Here is a 23061-nt window from a genome sequence, read left to right on the forward strand (position 1 = left end):
GTCGTTTTTTGTTCTTCAGCTGCTGTTAGCACCGACCCCCTACATCATTGGGGTTCCAGCCAGCTTCCTCCTTTATAAGGCTGATTTCAGGATGCCCGATGATGTGTGGCTCGTTGACCTGGATGCGAACAAGGTAAAGAGCTAGAGCGTGAGGTAGTATTCTGAGTGAATGTGCAGTGAGGTTCTTGTCTTCATTTGGGGCTGATAAGGGTCATTCGGGGAGGTCCTTTCCGTATGCTGCAGTCAGGTGCTCACCAACCATTGCTCCCAATATTGCTGCTTTGCTTCACACCTGAACCTGAGGGGCTCGGAACTGGCCTTTGCCCTGCGCCTTGCCCTTCCCAGAACCAAGGAAGGCTCGGAGACCAGTCTGAGGGGGCAAAATTGGGTTGTGCCCTCTTTGGGGCGCTAAATACGCCGGGCCGCCCCGAAAAAATGAGCACTCCCACGCCCGAAATTCACTTGGGGTGCCACCGGTGAATATCACGCCGCAGCGTCACGCCACAGAACTACAGGCCTCCCTCCCCTGTTAAAGGCAAGTGTCCTAGTGCAGCGGGGCCCAGCTGGGTGACCAGGGATCAGAGTTCCTGCGCAAGAGCCCGGTACTCGATAAGTGCCGGGCTCACGGAGCGCAGCCGGCTCTCCGCGGGGAGACTTCACAGTGGGTCGAGGATAGCAACAGGGGCAGGTGCTGGCGGGCGGTCAGCAACAAAAATGGCCACCTGGCACCTCCCCTTTAATTTGTGCCGCCCCAGCCAAAGGTAGGCTCCCCTGACCCTGTCGGACATAGCGTCCGGCGGAAAGTCAGGGGGGTGCTACCAAAGGCCGGGGCGCGGTGCACAGCGATGAAGCAATCGCCAGAGGCACAGCGCTGCGGGGCGCTAACTGGTATCGCCACCGCTAAGCTCCCGCTGAATTTCGCGGGAGGCGTCAGCGGCGCCGCGCCCAGGCGCTAGTTGCTTTGCGCCTCAGCTAACGGGAGGCGCAAATCAGCCAAATTTGTCCCCCTGTGAGAGTCTTCACTCTGAGAGCTCTCTCTCCTCTGAGTCTGAAGATCATCTGTTCCAGCCCCACTCTAGGACTTCAGCGCAGAATCCAGGCTGACACTGCCAGTGCAGTACTGAGGGAGTGCTGCACTGCCGGAGGGGCAGTACTGAGGGAGCGCTGCACTGTCGGAGGGGCAGTACTGAGGGAGAGCTGCACTGCCAGAGGGGCAGTACTGAGGGAGCGCTGCACTGTCGGAGGGGCAGTACTGAGGGAGAGCTGCACTGCCAGAGGGGCAGTACTGAGGGAGCGCTGCACTGTCGGAGGGGCAGTACTGAGGGAGAGCTGCACTGCCGGAGGGGCAGTACTGAGGGAGCGCTGCACTGTCGGAGGGGCAGTACTGAGGGAGAGCTGCACTGCCAGAGGGGCAGTACTGAGGGAGCGCTGCACTGTTGGAGGGGCAGTACTGAGGGAGCGCTGCACTGTCGGAGGGACAGCACCGCGGGGATCGCTGCACTATCGGAGGGGCAGTACTGAGGGAGCGCTGCACTGTTGGAGGGGCAGTACTGAGGGAGCGCTGCACTGTCGGAGGGGCAGTACTGAGGGAGAGCTGCACTGCCGGAGGGGCAGTACTGAGGGAGTGCTGCACTGTCGGAGGGGCAGTACTGAGGGAGAGCTGCACTGCCAGAGGGGCAGTACTGAGGGAGCGCTGCACTGTTGGAGGGGCAGTACTGAGGGAGCGCTGCAATGTCGGAGGGGCAGTACTGAGGGAGAGCTGCACTGCCAGAGGGGCAGTACTGAGGGAGAGCTGCACTGCCAGAGGGGCAGTACTGAGGGAGCGCTGCACTGTTGGAGGGGCAGTATTGAGGGAGCGCTGCACTGTCGGAGGGACAGCACCGCGGGGATCGCTGCACTGTCGGAGGGGCAGTACTGAGGGAGCGCTGCACTGCCAGAGGGGCAGTACTGAGGGAGCGCTGCACTGTCGGAGGGACAGCACCGCGGGGATCGCTGCACTGTCGGAGGTGCCATATTTCAGATGTTAAACTGAGGCGCCCCCCACCCCCCGCCTCTCTCTCAGGTGGATGTAAAAGATCCTATGGCACTATTGGAAAAAGAGCAGGCTTGTTCTCCCATGACTGTCAATATTCATTCCTCCACCAGTGCGTATTATCTGGCTGGTTGTTGACTTGCTGTTTGTGGTGTCTGATTGGGCTGCTGTGTTTACCTGTATAGCAGTGACTGCTTCAAAAGTAATTTATTGTTTCCAAAGCACTTTGTGATATTCTAAGGTGCTGTGTCATTAAGCGATCTTTCTTTCAACTGACTGAGCAACTTGTGACAGCTTTGATCCATGGTAATTGTCAGCTATTATCTCTTGTGACCTGCCCACTCTTGTCATGCACTATTCCCCAGGTTAGAAGGAAGGTTACGCTCCCAAGGCCTCTGCTAATGCTTAAGTGACTGGTGAAGCAGAGGGGTGTCTGAGCATCCCTCCGCCCCTTCTCTAAGGGAGTGCTGGGGGACAATGTTCCCTATAAGCTCGCTATGTTCTGCGCGGCCTGTTTCTTTTAATGTGCGATCCCTTTAAATTTCTGTGTGTGCGTGGTATTTACAATGTAAAAGCCGCTGAGCAGGACCTTTGAGATTACTGCGAGGCTGTGCGCGCACCTTAGCGTGAACATTGGGGGGGCTAGTGTCAACTCTCTGTCTCCCTCTGACAGGCTCGAGATTGGGACTTGCTGCTTGCAGAGTGAAGTGAGCCCACGTAGGTCCCCAGTTATGGAGCCTGCTGTCTGAGCAGTGTCTGCCGCTGATAATGGAGCACTGATGTACAATCTCGGTGCCAAAGAGAAGACGGGTCTGTCACTGTTGCTGCATTGAGAGAGGAAAAAGGCACGCCCATCAAAATCTGCCCCACTCCCATACAAGTTGACAAAGTCAGGTGCTGCAAATTGGGACCTTTAGCCTCTGACCTGTGGTGTTTCTATGATTGGCAGGTGATTGCGCCCACTAATGCAGAGGTATTGCCCGTCATGCCTGAACCGGAAGCCACTGAGCTGAAGAAGCACCTGAAGCAGGTAGGAGGCGGTGACTGCTGCCCGGCAGATTCCACCTGCCCACTGGTGGTAGCCCATCTGGGAAGGAAAGTCAGTCGTCAGATGGAGTTGGGGGAAAAGCTGCGAGCCCATCCTGTGTGTTGACCACCTCGTCACCTACAGCCCCTTGTAGTGATACTCGCTCTCCCCGGGTGCTGACTGTCCAGTCCCACACCTTGGTTCCTCTGCAGTGGTGCCCGTGTCCGCAGCACTCTGCGGCCTACCCCCAGATACTCCATCCCGGAGACGGGTGAGCGGGCATAGAGGTCTCCTGGGCTGGGGTGGGGGAGGGGGTGGGTCCAGCCTCTGGGGAGGTGGGGGGTTGTGGGTGGGTCTGGTCTCCTGTGCTGGAGGTGGGGATCCGGTCTCCTGGGTCGGGGTTGGGGGTCCTGTCTCCTGGGCCGGAGGTGGGGGTCCGGTCTCCTGGCTCGAGGGGCGTGGTGAGGGTCCGGTCTCCTGGATCGAGGGGGGTGGTGAGGGTCCGGTCTCCTGGATCGAGGGGGGTGGTGAGGGTCCGGTCTCCTGTACTGGAGGTGGGGGTCCGGTCTCCTGGATCGAGGGGGGGTGGTGAGGGTCCGGTCTCCTGGATCGAGGGGGGAGGTGGGGGTCCGGTCTCCTGGATCGAGGGGGGAGGTGGGGGTCTGGTCTCTTGGATCGAGGGGGTAGGTGGGGGTCCGGTCTCCTGGATCGAGGGGGGAGGTGGGGGTCTGGTCTCTTGGATCGAGGGGGGAGGTGGGGGTCCGGTCTCCTGGATCGAGGGGGGTGGTGAGGGTCCGGTCTCCTGTACTGGAGGTGGGGGTCCGGTCTCCTGGATCGAGGGGGGGTGGTGAGGGTCCGGTCTCCTGGATCGAGGGGGGAGGTGGGGGTCCGGTCTCCTGGATCGAGGGGGGGTGGTGAGTGTCCGGTCTCCTGGATCGAGGGGGGAGGTGGGGGTCTGGTCTCTTGGATCGAGGGGGGAGGTGGGGGTCCGGTCTCCTGGATCGAGGTGGGTGGTGAGGGTCTGGTCTCCTGGATCGAGGGGGGAGGTGGGGGTCTGGTCTCCTGGATCGAGGGGGTAGGTGTGGGTCCGGTCTCCTGGATCGAGGGGGGTGGTGGGGGTCCGGTCTCCTGGATCAAGGGGCGTGGTGAGGGTCCGGTCTCCTGGATCGAGGGGGGAGGTGGGGGTCCGGTCTCCTGGGCCGGGAGAGTGGGGGTCCGGTCTCCTGGATTGAGGGGGGAGGTGGGGGTCCGGTCTCCTGGGCCGGGAGAGTGGGGGTCCGGTCTCCTGGATCGAGGGGGGTGGTGAGGGTCCGGTCTCCTGTACTGGAGGTGGGGGTCCGGTCTCCTGGATCGAGGGGGGTGGTGAGGGTCCGGTCTCCTGGATCGAGGGGGGAGGTGGGGGTCCGGTCTCCTGGATCGAGGGGGGAGGTGGGGGTCCGGTCTCCTGGATCGAGGGGGGTGGTGAGTGTCCGGTCTCCTGGATCGAGGGGGGTGGTGAGGGTCCAGTCTCCTGGATCGAGGGGGGAGGTGGGGGTCCGGTCTCCTGGATCGAGGGGGGAGGTGGGGGTCCGGTCTCCTGGGCCGGGAGAGTGGGGGTCCGGTCTCCTGGATCGAGGGGGGAGGTGGGGGTCTGGTCTCCTGGGCCGGGAGAGTGGGGGTCCGGTCTCCTGGATCGAGGGGGGTGGTGAGGGTCTGGTCTCCTGTACTGGAGGTGGGGGTCCGGTCTCCTGGATCGAGGGGGGTGGTGGGGGTCCGGTCTCCTGGATCGAGGGGGGTGGTGAGGGTCCGGTCTCCTGTACTGGAGGTGGGGGTCCGGTCTCCTGGATCGAGGGGGGTGGTGGGGGTCCGGTCTCCTGGATCGAGGGGGGGAGGTGGGGGTCCGGTCTCCTGGATCGAGGGGGGAGGTGGGGGTCCGGTCTCCTGGGCCGGGAGAGTGGGGGTCCGGTCTCCTGGATCGAGGGGGGTGGTGGGGGTCCGGTCTCCTGGGCCGTGAGAGTGGGGGGTCTGGTCTCCTGGATCAAGGGGGGTGGGGGGGCAGGGGGGGTGCCCGGTCTCAGTGGGGTGGGTGGGCTCCCGGGGGGCAGGGTGGGGGGGCCAGGTCTCCGGGGTGGTGGCCCGGTCTCGGTGGGGGGGGCCAGGTCTCGGGGGGGGGTGCGGGGTGGGCGGGCTCCCGGGGGCAGGGTGGGGGGGCCCGGTCTCGGGGCGGGGTGGGGGGGCTCTGGGGGGCAAGGTGGGGAGGCCCGGTCTCGGTGGGGGGGCGGGGTGGGGGGGCCCGGTCTCGGTGGGGGGTGGGGGCAGGGTGGGTGGGCTCCCGGGGGGCAGGGTGGGGGGGCTCGGTCTCGGGGGGGGCCGGTCTCGGGGGGGGGGGGGGGGGGGTGGGGGCTCGGTCTCGGGTGGGGGGGCCCGGTCTCTGGGTGGGCCCGGTCTCGGGGTGGGGTGGTGTGGGGGTCTCCGGGGCGGGGGCCCGGTCTCGGTGGGGGGTGGGGGCAGGGTGGGTGGGCTCCCTGGGGGCAGGGTGGGGGGCAGGGTGGGGGGGCCCGGTCTCTGGGTGGGCCCGGTCTCTGGGTGGGGTGGTGTGGGGGTCTCCGGGGCGGGGGCCCGGTCTCGGTGGGGGGTGGGGGCAGGGTGGGTGGGCTCCCTGGGGGCAGGGTGGGGGGCAGGGTGGGGGGGCCCGGTCTCTGGGTGGGGTGGTGTGGGGGTCTCCGGGGCGGGGGCCCGGTCTCTTGCCTGCTCCTTGTCATTGCTGTTGCCCTCCAGTGGATGGCAGCAGATTGCAGTGGGTGTGAGCTCCACCTAGTGGTCTGACCTGTCTAAAAGGAGAGCCAATAGTCCCTGGCTTGGACTGAAATGTACCCTGGTGTGCAGACTGTTAAAAGGAACCAGTGAAGCTCCATGGCTTTTAACGTGCCGGCCGGAGCAGTGTTAAAATGTGTATTTTGCATGATTCCCCACCAGCCCCCCAATCCCACACTTGTGCTACGTAGCAGGTTGGCGTTACCGTGATATTGGTCCCAGACCCCCCCCTGCCGGTGCTGCATCGCAATCAGGTGGCTCCCTGAGTTCCACAGCGAGGAACTGTGCCCGTGGCGCTCAGACTGTGGAGGGCAGGCCCCACTGGCAGAACAAAGCGTGGGCTTCCCAGGGCTGCAGTGGGGCCGTGCTGACCTCGCTGATGGAGCGCTCAGCTCGGCGATGGTACTTGCTGATCAGCGTTGGGGACAGCAGGCTTTGGAGTCTGAGCTCCCGCTGTTGCTGTCTTCCAGCAGTCCTCTTCTCCATGATGCTGCTCGGAGGTGCAGGGGGGAGTCTCTGAGTCCTCATTGGAGTTCCCACGGTGGACTGCATAATGACCATTAATCTGCACTCTGGGATCACATTCTCCATCGATTCATTGAATTAATAAACCCAATTATCTGAAAGAGGGATTAAATTGATCAGGTTATCCTGCTGACTGCAATGTGCCAGCCACCTGCCGGTGAGCTCCCCGTGTGGGTGGCGGGACAACTCGCACTGTAACTGCCCCTGAACGGCAGGCTGTGCCACCTCTCCGAGTGCCCACAGGCCCACCCCACTCCCTTGTAATGCCTGTGTTTCGAAGTGCCAGGCACCTGCTGTGAACTGCTGGCCTCGTCACTCTGTCAGGGGCCGGGCGCTGGGTTAGTCCATGGCTACAGACAATGTCATCGCCACTTGTATGTCTTTCTTTTCCTTTTTTTCCTTTTATATTTCTCTCCGCACTGTGCCGCTCGCAGTATCTGAAGGTAAACGAGTTACTGACACGGGGGCAGAGCATGAAATAAGCGGAGCCTATCAATGGCTGAACTACTGGAGTGTGTGGGAGCTTTAAAACACTCAAGTGCAGTGTCAAAAGGAGGCTCTCTGCATGTTTTGGAACCATGTCCATTGAATGGAGTGCTGGTTGGGAATCGGTTCTTAAACGGCTCCACCCAGTGCCCTCTGACTCCGCCGTCCCCATAACCCTCCATGACATATATGGAGAAGGAAAGGCTCGGCCTTCGTGCTGGGAAACTGTGGCACCAAGCTGGGCGCCACTCGGCCTTCAGTTAAAGGTGTCGCCGGCACTGGTCCAGGAGGAGAGACTTGCTGTTAAATTTGGGGATCAGGACAGTGGGTGGGGGAGAGTGTACGAACGGATCGGTCATGCAGAGGAAGCCTCTTCTCACTCAACCATTGGACTATTGCCGGAAGCAAGCCTGCCATCTCCTGTTGAGCTGCTGTTGTAGAGGTGTCACCAGCTGCAGAGCCAGGACCCAGGCATTCCCCTCGCCACTGCAGGCCTCCTCTACACTCCCCCCTCCCTTCTTTGATGCTCTGCTCCGAGGTTCGACCCTCTGACTGTGACAGTAACTCGACCCCGCACTCTCGCTCGCCGGTTTCTCTACCTGACTGTTCCAGTAATAGATTTTCCTTTCGTCTGTGTCTCCGCACTCTTTGTTCCTCCTGTTGGGGCCTCATCCTCATGGCTGGTTGGCTGCTGTTGTTGGTGTTGTCATGGTGTCTTCCATCTTGTCCTTTGCCGTCCAGTGTTTGGTTAGCTTAAGTGTGATCATGCAGCAGGAGCTCGTCACAGCGGAGAAGAAGGTCCATTTTAAAATTTCTCTACTGCTTTCATTCTGGTGCGCTTTGTTTCGGGGACTGCTCCCGGCTGTTGGCTGAAGGTGCGGGTCTGATAAAATCCATTCTAAAACGTCAAACTTGTTTCCTCTCCACCCTGTCCTTCTCCGAGACCTTCCTCCAACAGCCGAGTGCAACCTGACAGCCTCGCTGCCGCTAATCACTAACTTGGATCTTGGTGGAGCCCTCCATCACCCCTTACCCTCACCCTCCTCTCCCACCTGCACCCTCACCACGTCAACCCCTCGCCATCACGTCACCACCTTCTCGCCCCTCTTCCTCTCGCTCCTCCCTTCCTGTCACACCACCCTCGCCCCCCCCCCCCCACCCTCAGTCTCCCCCCCGCCCTCGGTCTTCCCCCCCCCTCCCCCCCCCCCCGCCCTCCCGCTATCTCCTCCCCCCGCCCTCCCGCTATCTCCCCCCCCGCCCCCTCCTCCCCCCGCCCCCTCCTCCCCCTCCAACCTTTGGTTTGAAAACAGACTTCAAATAGCACCCCCCCCCCCCCCCCCATGGACCACCAAATTCAACTTATTGAATGCAGTTTATATTTTGGCTAAATGTTCAGTTTTTATTTTAGTATAACAAATTTAGAGCATGCTTCTATTCGTGGCATTGGCCTCAAATGCTTCTACCAAGTGACTTGAAATTAACATGGTGGGCAAGTGTAAGTTGTCTGCCGAGGGCCCCAGTTAATACCCGGGGAACCTGGCCCATTGCAAACCAACATAGTAAATGCATTGCAGCTGATTCAGGACATCCCTCTGTGAAGGCTGTCATTAAACCGATAATGATTGCAAGCACTAGTGTGTGTGGTTTGCCACTTGTTTGACCGAGTGTGCGCTCAGTGCCGTGCACCCGGGCCCCACACATTATCACCTCATGTGCCCTGGTTCCTTTTGCGACAAAAAACACAGTATCCTTTCAGGTCTGAATCTTCCACACTCGGCCCTTCTTATCCTGAATCTGTGTTATCTTCTGGGATCTGGTGCCAAAACGTGCCCAACTTTCAAATTACCCACTGTCCCCCACCCTCCTTCCCCAGTCACTTCTCTGAGCTGCACGCACAGCTCTTCAAAACGTACTGACGGAACTCTGTTCCTCAAATGGACTGCATTGTCCCATCAAACACTCCCAGGACAGGTACAGCACGGGTTAGATACAGAGTAAAGCTCCCTCTGCACTGTCCCATCAAACACTCCCAGGGCAGGTACAGCACAGGTTAGATACAGAGTAAAGCTCCCTCTACACTGTCCCATCAAACACTCCCAGGGCAGGTACAGCATGGGTTAGATACAGAGTAAAGCTCCCTCTACACTGTCCCATCAAACACTCCCAGGGCAGGTACAGCACGGGTTAGATACAGAGTAAAGCTCCCTCTACACGGTCCCATCAAACACTCCCAGGGCAGGTACAGCACGGGTTAGATACAGAGTAAAGCTCCCTCTACACTGTCCCATCAAACACTCCCAGGACAGGTACAGCACGGGTTAGGTACAGAGTAAAGCTCCCTCTACACTGTCCCATCAAACACTCCCAGGGCAGGTACAGCACGGGTTAGGTACAGAGTAAAGCTCCCTCTACACTGCCCCATCAAACACTCCCAGGGCAGGTACAGCACGGGTTAGATACAGAGTAAAGCTCCCTCTACACTGTCCCATCAAACACTCCCAGGGCAGGTACAGCACGGGTTAGATACAGAGTAAAGCTCCCTCTACACTGCCCCATCAAATACTCCCAGGGCAGGTACAGCACGGGTTAGATACAGAGTAAAGCTCCCTCTACACTGTCCCATCAAATACTCCCAGGACAGGTACAGCACGGGTTAGGTACAGAGTAAAGCTCCCTCTACACTGTCCCATCAAACACTCCCAGGGCAGGTACAGCACGGGTTAGATACAGAGTAAAGCTCCCTCTACACTGTCCCATCAAATACTCCCAGGCAGGTACAGCACGGGTTAGATACAGAGTAAAGCTCCCTCTACACTGTCCCAGCAAATACTCCCAGGACAGGTACAGCACGGGTTAGGTACAGAGTAAAGCTCCCTCAACACTGTCCCATCAAACACTCCCAGGACAGGTACAGCACGGGTTAGATACAGAGTAAAGCTCCCTCTACACTGTCCCATCAAACACTCCCAGGACAGGTACAGCACGGGTTAGATACAGAGTAAAGCTCCCCCTACACTGTCCCATCAAACACTCCCAGGGCAGGTACAACTCGGGTTAGGTACAGAGTAAAGCTCCCTCTACACTGTCCCATCAAACACTCCCAGGGCAGGTACAGCACGGGTTAGGTACAGAGTAAAGCTCCCTCTACACTGTCCCATCAAACACTCCCAGGGCAGGTACAACTCGGGTTAGGTACAGAGTAAAGCTCCCTCTACACTGTCCCATCAAACACTCCCAGGGCAGGTACAACTCGGGTTAGGTACAGAGTAAAGCTCCCTCTACACTGTCCCATCAAACACTCCCAGGGCAGGTACAGCACGGGTTAGGTACAGAGTAAAGCTCCCTCTACACTGTCCCATCAAACACTCCCAGGGCAGGTACAACTCGGGTTAGGTACAGAGTAAAGCTCCCTCTACACTGTCCCATCAAACACTCCCAGGGCAGGTACAACTCGGGTTAGGTACAGAGTAAAGCTCCCTCTACACTGTCCCATCAAACACTCCCAGGGCAGGTACAGCACGGGTTAGGTACAGAGTAAAGCTCCCTCTACACTGTCCCATCAAACACTCCCAGGGCAGGTACAGCACGGGTTAGGTACAGAGTAAAGCTCCCTCTACACTGTCCCATCAAACACTCCCGGGGCAGTTACAGCACGGGTTAGGTACAGAGTAAACCCCCCTCTACACTGTCCCATCAAACACTCCCAGGGCAGGTACAACTCGGGTTAGGTACAGAGTAAAGCTCCCTCTACACTGTCCCATCAAACACTCCCAGGGCAGGTACAGCACGGGTTAGGTACAGAGTAAAGCTCCCTCTACACTGTCCCATCAAACACTCCCAGGGCAGGTACAGCACGGGTTAGGTACAGAGTAAAGCTCCCTCTACACTGTCCCATCAAACACTCCCAGGACAGGTACAGCACGGGTTAGATACAGTGTAAAGCTCCCTCTACACTGTCCCATCAAACACTCCCAGGGCAGGTACAGCACGGGTTAGGTACAGAGTAAAGCTCCCTCTACACTGTCCCATCAAACACTCCCAGGGCAGGTACAGCACGGGTTAGGTACAGAGTAAAGCTCCCTCTACACTGTCCCATCAAACACTCCCGGGGCAGTTACAGCACGGGTTAGGTACAGAGTAAACCCCCCTCTACACTGTCCCATCAAACACTCCCAGGGCAGGTACAACTCGGGTTAGGTACAGAGTAAAGCTCCCTCTACACTATCCCATCAAACACTCCCAGGGCAGGTACAGCACGGGTTAGGTACAGAGTAAAGCTCCCTCTACACTGTCCCATCAAACACTCCCAGGGCAGGTACAGCACGGGTTAGGTACAGAGTAAAGCTCCCTCTACACTGTCCCATCAAACACTCCCAGGACAGGTACAGCACGGGTTAGATACAGTGTAAAGCTCCCTCTACACTGTCCCATCAAACACTCCCAGGGCAGGTACAGCACGGGTTAGGTACAGAGTAAAGCTCCCTCTACACTGTCCCATCAAACACTCCCAGGGCAGGTACAGCACGGGTTAGGTACAGAGTAAAGCTCCCTCTACACTGTCCCATCAAACACTCCCAGGACAGGTACAGCACGGGTTAGATACAGTGCAAAGCTCCCTCTACACTGTCCCATCAAACACTCCCAGGGCAGGTACAGCACGGGTTAGGTACAGAGTAAAGCTCCCTCGACACTGTCCCATCAAACACTCCCAGGGCAGGTACAGCACGGGTTAGATACAGAGTAAAGCTCCCTCTACACTGTCCCATCAAACACTCCCAGGGCAGGTACAGCACGGGTTAGGTACAGAGTAAAGCTCCCTCTACACTGTCACATCAAACACTCCCAGGACAGGTACAGCACGGGTTAGGTACAGAGTAAAGCTCCCTCTACACTGTCACATCAAACACTCCCAGGGCAGGTACAGCACGGGTTAGGTACAGAGTAAAGCTCCCTCTACACTGTCACATCAAACACTCCCAGGACAGGTACAGCACAGGTTAGATACAGAGTAAAGCTCCCTCTACACTGTCACATCAAACACTCCCAGGGCAGGTACAGCACGGGTTAGATACAGAGTAAAGCTCCCTCTACACTGTCACATCAAACACTCCCAGGACAGGTACAGCACGGGTTAGGTACAGAGTAAAGCTCCCTCTACACTGTCCCATCAAACACTCCCAGGACAGGTACAGCACGGGTTAGGTACAGAGTAAAGCTCCCTCTACACTGTCCCATCAAACACTCCCAGGGCAGGTACAGCACGGGTTAGATACAGAGTAAACCTCCCTCTACACTGTCCCATCAAACACTCCCAGGACAAGTACAGCACGGGGTTAGATACAGAGTAAAGCTCCCTCTACACTGTCCCATCAAACACTCCCAGGACAGGTACAGCACGGGTTAGATACAGAGTAAACCTCCCTCTACACTGTCCCATCAAACACTCCCAGGACAGGTACAGCACGGGTTAGATACAGAGTAAAGCTCCCTCCACACTGTCCCATCAAACACTCCCAGGACAACTACAGCACGGGTTAGATACAGAGTAAACCTCCCTCTACACTGTCCCATCAAACACTCCCAGGACAGGTACAGCACGGGTTAGATACAGAGTAAAGCTCCCTCCACACTGTCCCATCAAACACTCCCAGGACAAGTACAGCACGGGTTAGATACAGAGTAAACCTCCCTCTACACTGTCCCATCAAACACTCCCAGGACAGGTACAGCACGGGTTAGATACAGAGTAAAGCTCCCTCCACACTGTCCCATCAAACACTCCCAGGACAAGTACAGCACGGGTTAGATACAGAGTAAAGCTCCCTCTACACTGTCCCATCAAACACTCCCAGGACAAGTACAGCACGGGTTAGATACAGAGTAAAGCTCCCTCTACACTGTCCCATCAAACACTCCCAGGACAGGTACAGCACGGGTTAGATACAGAGAAAAGCTCCCTCTACACTGACCCATCAAACACTCCCAGGGCAGGTACAGCACGGGTTAGATACAGAGTAAAGCTCCCTCTACACTGACCCATCAAACACTCCCAGGGCAGGTACAGCACGGGTTAGATACAGAGTAAAGCTCCCTCTACACTGTCCCATCAAACACTCCCAGAGCAGGTACAGCACGGGTTAGATACAGAGTAAAGCTCCCTCTACACTGTCCCATCAAACACTCCCAGGACAGGTACAGCACGGGTTAGATACAGAGTAAAGCTCCCTCTACACTGTCCCATCAAACACTCCCAGGACAAGTACAGCACGGGTTAGATACAGAGTAAAGCTCCCTCTACACTGTCCCATCAAACACTCCCAGGACAAGTACAGCACGGGTTAGATACAGAGTAAAGCTCCCTCTACACTGACCCATCAAACACTCCCAGGGCAGGTACAGCACGGGTTAGGTACAGAGTAAAGCTCCCTCTACACTGTCCCATCAAACACTCCCAGGACAAGTACAGCACGGGGTTAGATACAGAGTAAAGCTCCCTCTACACTGTCCCATCAAACACTCCCAGGACAGGTACAGCACGGGTTAGATACAGAGTAAACCTCCCTCTACACTGTCCCATCAAACACTCCCAGGACAGGTACAGCACGGGTTAGATACAGAGTAAAGCTCCCTCCACACTGTCCCATCAAACACTCCCAGGACAAGTACAGCACGGGTTAGATACAGAGTAAACCTCCCTCTACACTATCCCATCAAACACTCCCAGGACAGGTACAGCACGGGTTAGATACAGAGTAAAGCTCCCTCCACACTGTCCCATCAAACACTCCCAGGACAAGTACAGCACGGGTTAGATACAGAGTAAACCTCCCTCTACACTGTCCCATCAAACACTCCCAGGACAGGTACAGCACGGGTTCGATACAGAGTTAAGCTCCCTCCACACTGTCCCATCAAACACTCCCAGGACAAGTACAGCACGGGTTAGATACAGAGTAAATCTCCCTCTACACTGTCCCATCAAACACTCCCAGGACAAGTACAGCACGGGGTTAGATACAGAGTAAAGCTCCCTCTACACTGTCCCATCAAACACTCCCAGGACAGGTACAGCACGGGTTAGATACAGAGTAAAGCTCCCTCTACACTGTCCCATCAAACACTCCCAGGACAGGTACAGCACGGGTTAGATAGAGTAAAGCTCCCTCCACACTGTCCCATCAAACACTCCCAGGACAAGTACAGCACGGGTTAGATACAGAGTAAAGCTCCCTCTACACTGTCCCATCAAACACTCCCAGGGCAGGTACAGCACGGGTTAGATACAGAGTAAAGCTCCCTCGACACTGTCCCATCAAACACTCCCAGAGCAGGTACAGCACGGGTTAGATACAGAGTAAAGCTCCCTCTACACTGTCCCATCAAACACTCCCAGGGCAGGTACAGCACGGGTTAGATACAGAGTAAAGCTCCCTCTACACTGTCCCATCAAACACTCCCAGAGCAGGTACAGCACGGGTTAGATACAGAGTAAAGCTCCCTCTACACTGTCCCATCAAACACTCCCAGGGCAGGTACAGCACGGGTTAGATACAGAGTAAAGCTCCCTCTACACTGACCCATCAAACACTCCCAGGGCAGGTACAGCACGGGTTAGATACAGAGTAAAGCTCCCTCTACACTGACCCATCAAACACTCCCAGGGCAGGTACAGCACGGGTTAGATACAGAGTAAAGCTCCCTCTACACTGTCCCATCAAACACTCCCAGGGCAGGTACAGCACGGGTTAGATACAGAGTAAAGCTCCCTCGACACTGTCCCCATCAAACACTCCCAGGGCAGGTACAGCACTGGTTAGATACAGAGTAAAGCTCCCTCTACACTGTCCCGTCAAACAATCCTAGGGCAGGGACAGCACGGGTTAGATACAGAGTAAAGCTCCCTCTACACTGTCCCATCAGACACTCCCAGGGCAGGTACAGCACGGGTTAGATACAGAGTAAAGTTCCCTCTACACTGTCCCATCAGACACTCCCAGGGCAGGTACAGCACGGGGTTAGATACAGAGTAAAGCTCCCTCTACACTGTCCCCATCAAACACACCCAGGGCAGGTACAGCACGGGTTAGATACAGAGTAAAGCTCCCTTTACACTGTCCCATCAAACACTCCCAGGGCAGGTACAGCATGGGTTAGATACAGAGTAAAGCTCCCTCTACACTGTCCCCATCAAACACTCCCAGGGCAGGTACAGCACGGGTTAGATACAGAGTAAAGCTCCCTTTACACTGTCCCATCAAACACTCCCAGGGCAGGTACAGCATGGGTTAGATACAGAGTAAAGCTCCCTCTACACTGACCCATCAAACACTCCCAGGGCAGGGACAGCATGGGTTAGATACAGAGTAAAGCTCCCTCTACACTGACCCATCAAACACTCCCAGGGCAGGTACAGCACGGGTTAGATACAGAGTAAAGCTCCCTCTACACTGTCCCATCAAACACTCCCAGAGCAGGTACAGCACGGGTTAGATACAGAGTAAAGCTCCCTCTGCACTGTCCCATCAAACACTCCCAGGGCAGGTACAGCACGGGTTAGATACAGAGTAAAGCTCCCTCTACACTGTCCCATCAAACACTCCCAGAGCAGGTACAGCACGGGTTAGATACAGAGTAAAGCTCCCTCTGCACTGTCTCATCAAACACTCCCAGGGCAGGTACAGCACGGGTTAGATACAGAGTAAAGCTCCCTCTACACTGTCCCATCAAACACTCCCAGGGCAGGTACAGCACGGGTTAGATACAGAGTAAAGCTCCCTCTACACTGTCCCATCAGACACTCCCAGGGCAGGTACAGCACGGGGTTAGATACAGAGTAAAGCTCCCTCTACACTGTCCCCATCAAACACTCCCAGGGCAGGTACAGCACGGGTTAGATACAGAGTAAAGCTCCCTCTACACTGTCCCATCAAACACTCCCAGGGCAGGTACAGCATGGGTTAGATACAGAGTAAAGCTCCCTCTACACTGTCCCATCAAACACTCCCAGGGCAGGTACAGCATGGGTTAGATACAGAGTAAAGCTCCCTTTACACTGTCCCATCAAACACTCCCAGGGCAGGTACAGCACGGGTTAGATACAGATTAAAGCTCCCTCTACACTGTCCCATCAAACACTCCCAGGGCAGGTACAGCACGGGCTAGATACAGAGTAAATCTCCCTCTACACTGTCCCATCAAACACTCCCAGGACAGGTACAGCACGGGTTAGATACAGAGTAAAGCTCCCTCTACACTGTCCCATTGAACACTCCCGGGGCAGGTACAGCACGGGTTAGATACAGAGTAAAGCTCCATCTACACTGTCCCATCAAACACTCCCAGGACAGGTACAGCACGGGTTAGATACAGATTAAAGCTCCCTCTACACTGTCCCATCAAACACTCCCAGGGCAGGTACAGCACGGGTTAGATACAGAGTAAATCTCCCTCTACACTGTCCCATCAAACACTCCCAGGACAGGTACAGCACGGGTTAGATACAGAGTAAAGCTCCCTCTACACTGACCCATCAAACACTCCCAGGACAGGTACAGCACGGGTTAGATACAGAGTAAAGCTCCCTCTACACTGTCCCATTGAACACTCCCAGGGCAGGTACAGCACGGGTTAGATACAGAGTAAAGCTCCCTCTACACTGTCCCATTGAACACTCCCAGGGCAGGTGCAGCACGGGGTTAGATACAGAGTAAAGCTCCCTCTACACTGTCCCATCAAACACTCCCAGGGCAGGTACAGCATGGGTTAGATACAGAGTAAAGCTCCCTCTACACTGTCCCATCAAACACTCCCAGGGCAGGTAGAGCACGGGTTAGATACAGAGTAAAGCTCCCTCTACACTGGCCCATCAAACACTCCCAGGGCAGGTACAGCACGGGTTAGATACAGAGTAAAGCTCCCTCTACACTGACCCATCAAACACTCCCAGGGCAGGTACAGCATGGGTTAGATACAGAGTAAAGCTCCCTCTACACTGACCCATCAAACACTCCCAGGGCAGGTACAGCATGGGTTAGATACAGAGTAAAGCTCCCTCTACACTGACCCATCAAACACTCCCAGGGCAGGTACAGCATGGGTTAGATACAGAGTAAAGCTCCCTCTACACTGACCCATCAAACACTCCCAGGGCAGGTACAGCACGGGTTAGATACAGAGTAAAGCTCCCTCTACACTGTCCCAGCCACGTGCCTCTGAGCAGCTCCCCCCTCTGAAGGTGCCATGCCTGGTATTGCTGGTTTTTCTGACTGAGTTGTTGGGAGGTGGCGTTGGCTTCGTTCTGAGGACTGGAGTGCACACGGAGTGGGCTTGGAAGTGTCAAATCTTATTTGTTGTAAGAGGCTTCCCGGGTGCACCATTGTCCATCAATGTGGCCCCAGTGGAGTGAGCTGAGTGTTGTATCTGACTGCATGCCCAGACTGACTGACTCACTCACTCACTCACTCCCTTCGGACTGGTTGTTCAGTATTCCATTCCATTCTCCGTTCTGATTTACATTACGTTGCTCTTTGTGAGGCTGCACAGTGTTTTGTCCCTCATGAGGATGGGTGTTGGGGTGTTGGGGTGTTGGACGGAGTGTATTGGGGGTAGGGAGGTGCTGCCTCTGTCTGTCGGTGGGGGGCGGGGAGACGGGGGCGCTGCTTGGTCTCGGGTTGACCGTATGTTGAAGCTGTTCGTGTACCTTGTCCCGTGACAGGCGCTGGCGAGCATGAGCTTGAACACTCAACCCATCCTCAATCTGGAGAAGTTCAACGAAGCACAGGAGCTGCCTATGCTGGGCGGGAGGCCCCGGGATGAGCAGACCTCCACCCCGTCCACAGAGTTCAACCCTCTTATCTACGGCAATGACGTCGACTCTGTTGACATCGCGACCCGGTGAGTCCCAGCGCGGGCATTGAACTCGGTGTTTCCACTCTTTTCTCCCTCCCCCTTGTCACCGTGCCAGGGTAGCCATCCACAACGCGCCCCCCACCCCCAACACCTCGCCCTGCACAGGGCTGTTCTCGGTGTTGGCGGGCTTTCCGGCCATGGGGTGCATCGTTGCCAGCTTTACTCCTGACCGAGGCTGGTGGGGACGTCACAGCTTGCCCCGAAGGTAACTGTACTGAAACTACTGGGGTTTGGCGTAGATCCTCACTGGCTCAGCACTTAGTGGCAATGAATACTGACTCCACATATAATGGGCCACAGTTAGAGCGCAGCCTCGTATTGTCTGTAATATACACTGCAGACTGAATGAGAGAGAGCCTGTGCCCGGGTTAGACTGCAGCTTCATACGGTGTGTGTGTGTGTGTGTGTGGTGTGTGTGGTGTGTGTGGTGTGTGTGGGTGGTGTGTGTGTGTGGGGTGTGTGTCTGTGTGTGTGGTGTGTCTGTGTGTAAGATGTACAAAGTGTCAAAAATGAGCTGACCTTGCTGCATTTTAAGTCGACTGTCTTCCTTGGTTCTCAGGGTTGCCATGGTGCGGTTCTTCAATTCCCCCAACGTGTTGCAGGGTTTTCTGGCTCACACCCGGACCCTCAGACTCTTCCCCCGACCCGTCGTTGCTTTCCAAGTCAATTCCTTCCTGGCCTCCAGACCCAAGCTGTCGTTATTCACAGAGAAGCTGGCTCGCACTCAGGCTGTTGAGTATTCCGGGGAATGGTCTCTCAATCCCACCAACTACACCTTCCAAAGGATCCACAACAGTAAGTCGGGAGAAGGGCGGCACTGCCGAAGGACGGTGGGCAAGTTTATCTGCACCAATGTGGTCCAGCCAGCTCGAGAGGGCGGAGAATGAGATGAACCTGCCATTGTGTCTGTCCCATCAGAGGGAGCCGGGGTGCTACACACAGGGAGGAAGTTCAGTGCTCCATATCCACCATGTAGGGTTCTCAGCCCTTGTCTTTGATTGGGGCTAAACATAGGCCATTCGGCCCCTCGACTGTTCCGCCATTCAGTTACATCACGGCTGATCTGGACCTCCGCTCCATTTTCCTACCTTTTCTCCATATCCCTTGATACATATATACAACAAAAGGCCATCAATCTCAGTCTTGAAGCTCCAATTGAGCTCCAACATCCACAGCCTTTTGGGAGAGAGAGTCCCAAATTTCCATGACCCTTTGTGTGAAAAAGTGCTTCCTGATTTCCCTTTTAAACCGCCTAGCTCTAATTTTAAGATTAAGCCACTTGTTCTGGATTCCCCACCAGAAGAAGTAGTTTCTCTATCTCCCCTATTGAATTCTTTTATCATTTTAAACACCTCAATCAGATCACCTCTCAATCTTCTATACTCGAAGGACTACAAGCTAGGTTTATGCAACCTGTCCTTCTAAGCCCCGGTATCATTCTGGTGAATCTGCGCTGCACCCTCTCCAAGGCCGATATATCCTCCTTGAGGTGCGGTGCCCAGAACTAAACACAGCGCTCCAGGTGGAGTCTGACCAAGGCTCTGTACAACTGAAGCATCACTTCATCCCCTTTATATTCTAGCCCACTTGCGATAAATAGCTTTTTGTTCATGTTTTGTTCCTGTCTACTAGTTTTAAATGATTTGTGTACTTGGCCTCCCAGATTACTTTGGGATCTCTAATGGATGTCTTAAAGCAGAGCTTCCCCTGGGGGAAGGCGTGATGAGGTTGTTTGTGGGGGGTGGGGTTTGCGTGAGGAGGTTGCTAGCTGTAACTCAGACAGGTAGTGCCTGCAATATGTGTGTTCTCCATTAGTGGCAGCGTAGCCCAACCCTCAACTCTGAGGCTAATACCGAACTCTGCTCTCTCCAAAGGCCAAGCACCCCCCTCCAAACAGGTTTCAGCTTACAGGTACTTTTAATGCTCCTCAGTTTAAATGTATTTCCTTCAATTCACAAAAATAAAATTGCCTTCAGCTCTGTACCTCTATGCCACTTGGATAGCAAGCTGGCCACAAAATAGAGTCGGGGTTAAGGGTAGCTACTCAGATTGGCAAAATGTTGGAAGTGGTGTTCCACAAGGATTGATACTGTTCACCATTTACATAAATGATTTGGACTTGGGAATTGGAAGTACAATTTCAAAATGTTGCGGACGACTCCAAATTGGAGGTGTTGTTAATACTGAGAAGGACTGCTACAAAATACAAGAAGGTATTAATAAACTTGCAGTATGGGTGTGTAATTGGCAAATACATTTCAATATAGATAAGTGTGAGGAGGTGTATTTTGGTAGGAAGAATAAGGAGGCCACATACTGCTTGGATAATAAGAGTCTAAATGGGGTAGAGGAGCACAGGGATCCAGGGTACGGATACACAGATCATTAAAAGTAACGACACAGGTTAATAAGGCCATAAAAAAAAAAAGCAAACCAAGCACGGGGGTACATTTCTAGAGGGAGAGAAGTTATGTTCAACTTATATAGAACCTTGGTTAGACGACACAGTTCAGGTCTCCATATTACAAATAGGATATCGAGGCACTGGAGAAGGTACAAAAAAGATTTACAAGGATGATCTCAGAACTGAGAGGTCATACGTATCAGGAAAGATTGAACAGGCTGAGGGGTGACCTAATAGAGGTCTTTAAAATTATGAAGGGGATTGATAGGGCAGACATAGAGAAGATGTTTCCTTCACTCAGGGTTTTTCTGCCCAGAGGGCTGTGGAGGCTGAGTCTTTGAGTATATTCAAGGCCGAGATCGATAGATTTTTGGGCTCTTGGGGAATCGAGGGATATGGAGATCGGGCGGGAAAGTGGAGTTGAGGTCGATGATCAGCCAAGATCTTATTGAATGGCAGAGCAGGCTCGAGGGGCCGTGTGGCCTACTCCTGCTATTTCTTATGTTCTTATGTAACTAGAGGTCAGAAATATAATACAATCACCAATAAATCCAAGAGGGAATTCAGGAGAAACTTCTTTCCCCAGAGAGTGGTGAGAATGTGAAACTCGCTCCCACAGGGAGTGGCTGAGGCGAATAGTATCGATACATTTAAGAGGAAGCTAAATAAACATGAGGGAGAAAGGAATAGAAGGACATGCTGATAGGGTTAGATGAAGTAGGGTGGGAGGAGGCTGACGTGGAGCATAAACATCAGCATAGTCTAGTTGGGCTGAATGACTGACTGTTTCTGTGCTGTAGAACTCTATGACAAATGGTGCTCCTTTCCAAAAATTACACTCCTGCCCAGTGCTCTTCACCTTTCATGGAATCATAGAATGATACAAATCAGAAGGAGGCCATTTGGCCCATTGTGCCTGTGCCGGCTCTTTGAAAGAACTATCCAATTACAGGAAACTTTGCGATATCCGGCACCGACGGGACCGAGCTGTTGCCGTTAGATCAAAACCGCCGGACATGTTGAAACATCCGGAGATTTTCAGCTGCGTGTGAATCAACAAACCCTGTTGCTTCAAAACAGTCGGCTGCAGCTTAAAAGCATCTCTAGCTGAAGCTGTTGCTTAGCTACAGACCTTGCAGAGGCTGACTGGGGAAAAAAAAAGCAACGAGAAGTAAAGAAAACTTATAGGAACCGGCTCCTGAATTTTGCCGGTAGATAGAGCTTTCCGGACTTTTAACCTCTGGATAAACCAACATTTCCTGTAGTCCCACTCCCTTGCTCTTTGCCCATAGCCCTGCAGTTTTTTCCCCTTCAAGTATTCATTCAGCAGTGTATTCCCGATCACAGCTCGCTGCCTCACTTCTGTTCTCATGTCGCCTCCGGTTCTTTGGCCGATGACCTGAAATCGGTGTCCTCTGGTTACCAACCTGTCTGCCACTTGAGTTCTCCTTATTTACTCTATCAAAATCCTTCATGATTTTGAACACCTCTATCAAATCTCCCCTTAACCTTCTCTGCTCTAAGGAGAACAATCCCAACTTCTCCAGTCTCTCCACGCAACTGAAGTCTTTCATCCCTGGTGTACTGTCCTAGTAAATCTCCTCTGCACCCTCTCTGAGGCCTTAACATCCTAAAGTCTGGTGCCCAGAATTGAACACAATACTCCACCTGAGGCCTAACCAGTGTTTTATAAAGGTTTATCATAGCTTCCTTGCTTTTGTACTCTATGCCTCTATTAATAAAGTCAAGGATCCCGTATGCTTTTTTAACAGCCTTCTTAACTTGTCCTGCCACCTTCAAAGATTTGTGTACATACACCCCCAGGGCTCTCTGTTCCTGCACCACCTTTAATATTGTACCATTTAGTTCATATTGCCTTCCTACCAAAATAAATCACTTCACACTTCTCGGTTAAATTTCATCTGACGTGTCCGCCCATTTCACCAGTCTGTCTATGTCCTCCTGAAGTCTGTTACTATCCTCATTGTTTACTACATTTCAAAGTTTCACGTCCTCTGCAAACTTTGAAATTATACCCTGTATACCCATTCCAGGTCATTAATATATATCAAAAGAGCAGTGGTCCTAATACTGACCCCTGGGGAACACCATTGTATACTTCCCTCCAGTCTGAAAAACAACCGTTCACCACGACTCCCTGCTCTCTGTCCCTTAGCCAATTTCATATCCATGCTGCCACTGGCCCTTTAATCCCATGGGCTTTAATTTTGCTGACCAGTCTGTTATGTGGTACTTTATCAAACACCTTTTGAATGTCCATATACACAGGATCAAACGCACTACCCTGATCATAGAAACATAGAAGATAGGAGCAGGAGTAAGCCATTCGGCCCCTCGAGCCTGCTCCGCCATTCAATGAGATCATGGTTGATCATCCAAATTCTGTACCCTGTCCCTGCCTTCTCTCCATACCCCTTGATCCCTTTAGCCTTAAGAAATATATTTAATGAATTGGCTTCTACTGCCTTCTGTGGTACAGAATTCCTCAGATTCACCACTCTCTGGGTGAAGAAATTCCTCCTCATCTCAGTCCTAAATGGCTTACCCCTTATCCTTAGACTGTGACCCCTGGTTCTGGACTCCCCGGCCATCGGAAACATCCTTCCTGCATCTAGTCTGTCCAGGCCTGACAGAATTTTATACGTTTCGATGAGATCCCCTCTCAATCTTCTAAACTCCAGTGAGTATAAGCCCAATCAACACAATCTCTCCTCATACGTCATTCCTGCCATCCCAGGTATCATCCCGGTGAATCTTTGCTGCACTCCCTCCATGGCAAGAATGTCCTTCCTCAGATAAGGTGACCAAAACTACACACAATACTCAAGGTGCGGTCTCACCAAGGCCCTGTACAACTGCAGCAAG

General features: G+C 54.3%; 1 protein-coding gene across 5 annotated transcripts in view; it reads left to right on the forward strand.

Moving 5' to 3' along the window:
• madd (MAP-kinase activating death domain) overlaps nt 1–23061 on the forward strand; it is a 268175-nt gene that overhangs the window by 86578 nt on the left and 158536 nt on the right. For 4 of the 5 annotated variants that reach the window (XR_015080939.1, XR_015080942.1, XR_015080941.1 and 1 more), the window contains exons 6-10: nt 20–133; nt 2982–3062; nt 7605–7661; nt 17578–17756; nt 18331–18566. Coding sequence is in view for 1 of the 5 variants with exons in the window: in XM_086007468.1 (XP_085863594.1) it covers nt 20–133; nt 2982–3062; nt 17578–17756; nt 18331–18566 (610 nt within the window). In the remaining 4 variants the exon portion in view is untranslated. The remainder of the gene's footprint in view (nt 1–19; nt 134–2981; nt 3063–7604; nt 7662–17577; nt 17757–18330; nt 18567–23061) is intronic. The other variant, XM_086007468.1, reaches the window with a different exon arrangement.

The sequence above is a fragment of the Somniosus microcephalus genome, chromosome 15 (genome assembly GCF_052327205.1).
Source record: "Somniosus microcephalus isolate GS21.2 chromosome 15, FLI_Smic_1.0, whole genome shotgun sequence".
NCBI lineage: Eukaryota > Metazoa > Chordata > Chondrichthyes > Squaliformes > Somniosidae > Somniosus > Somniosus microcephalus.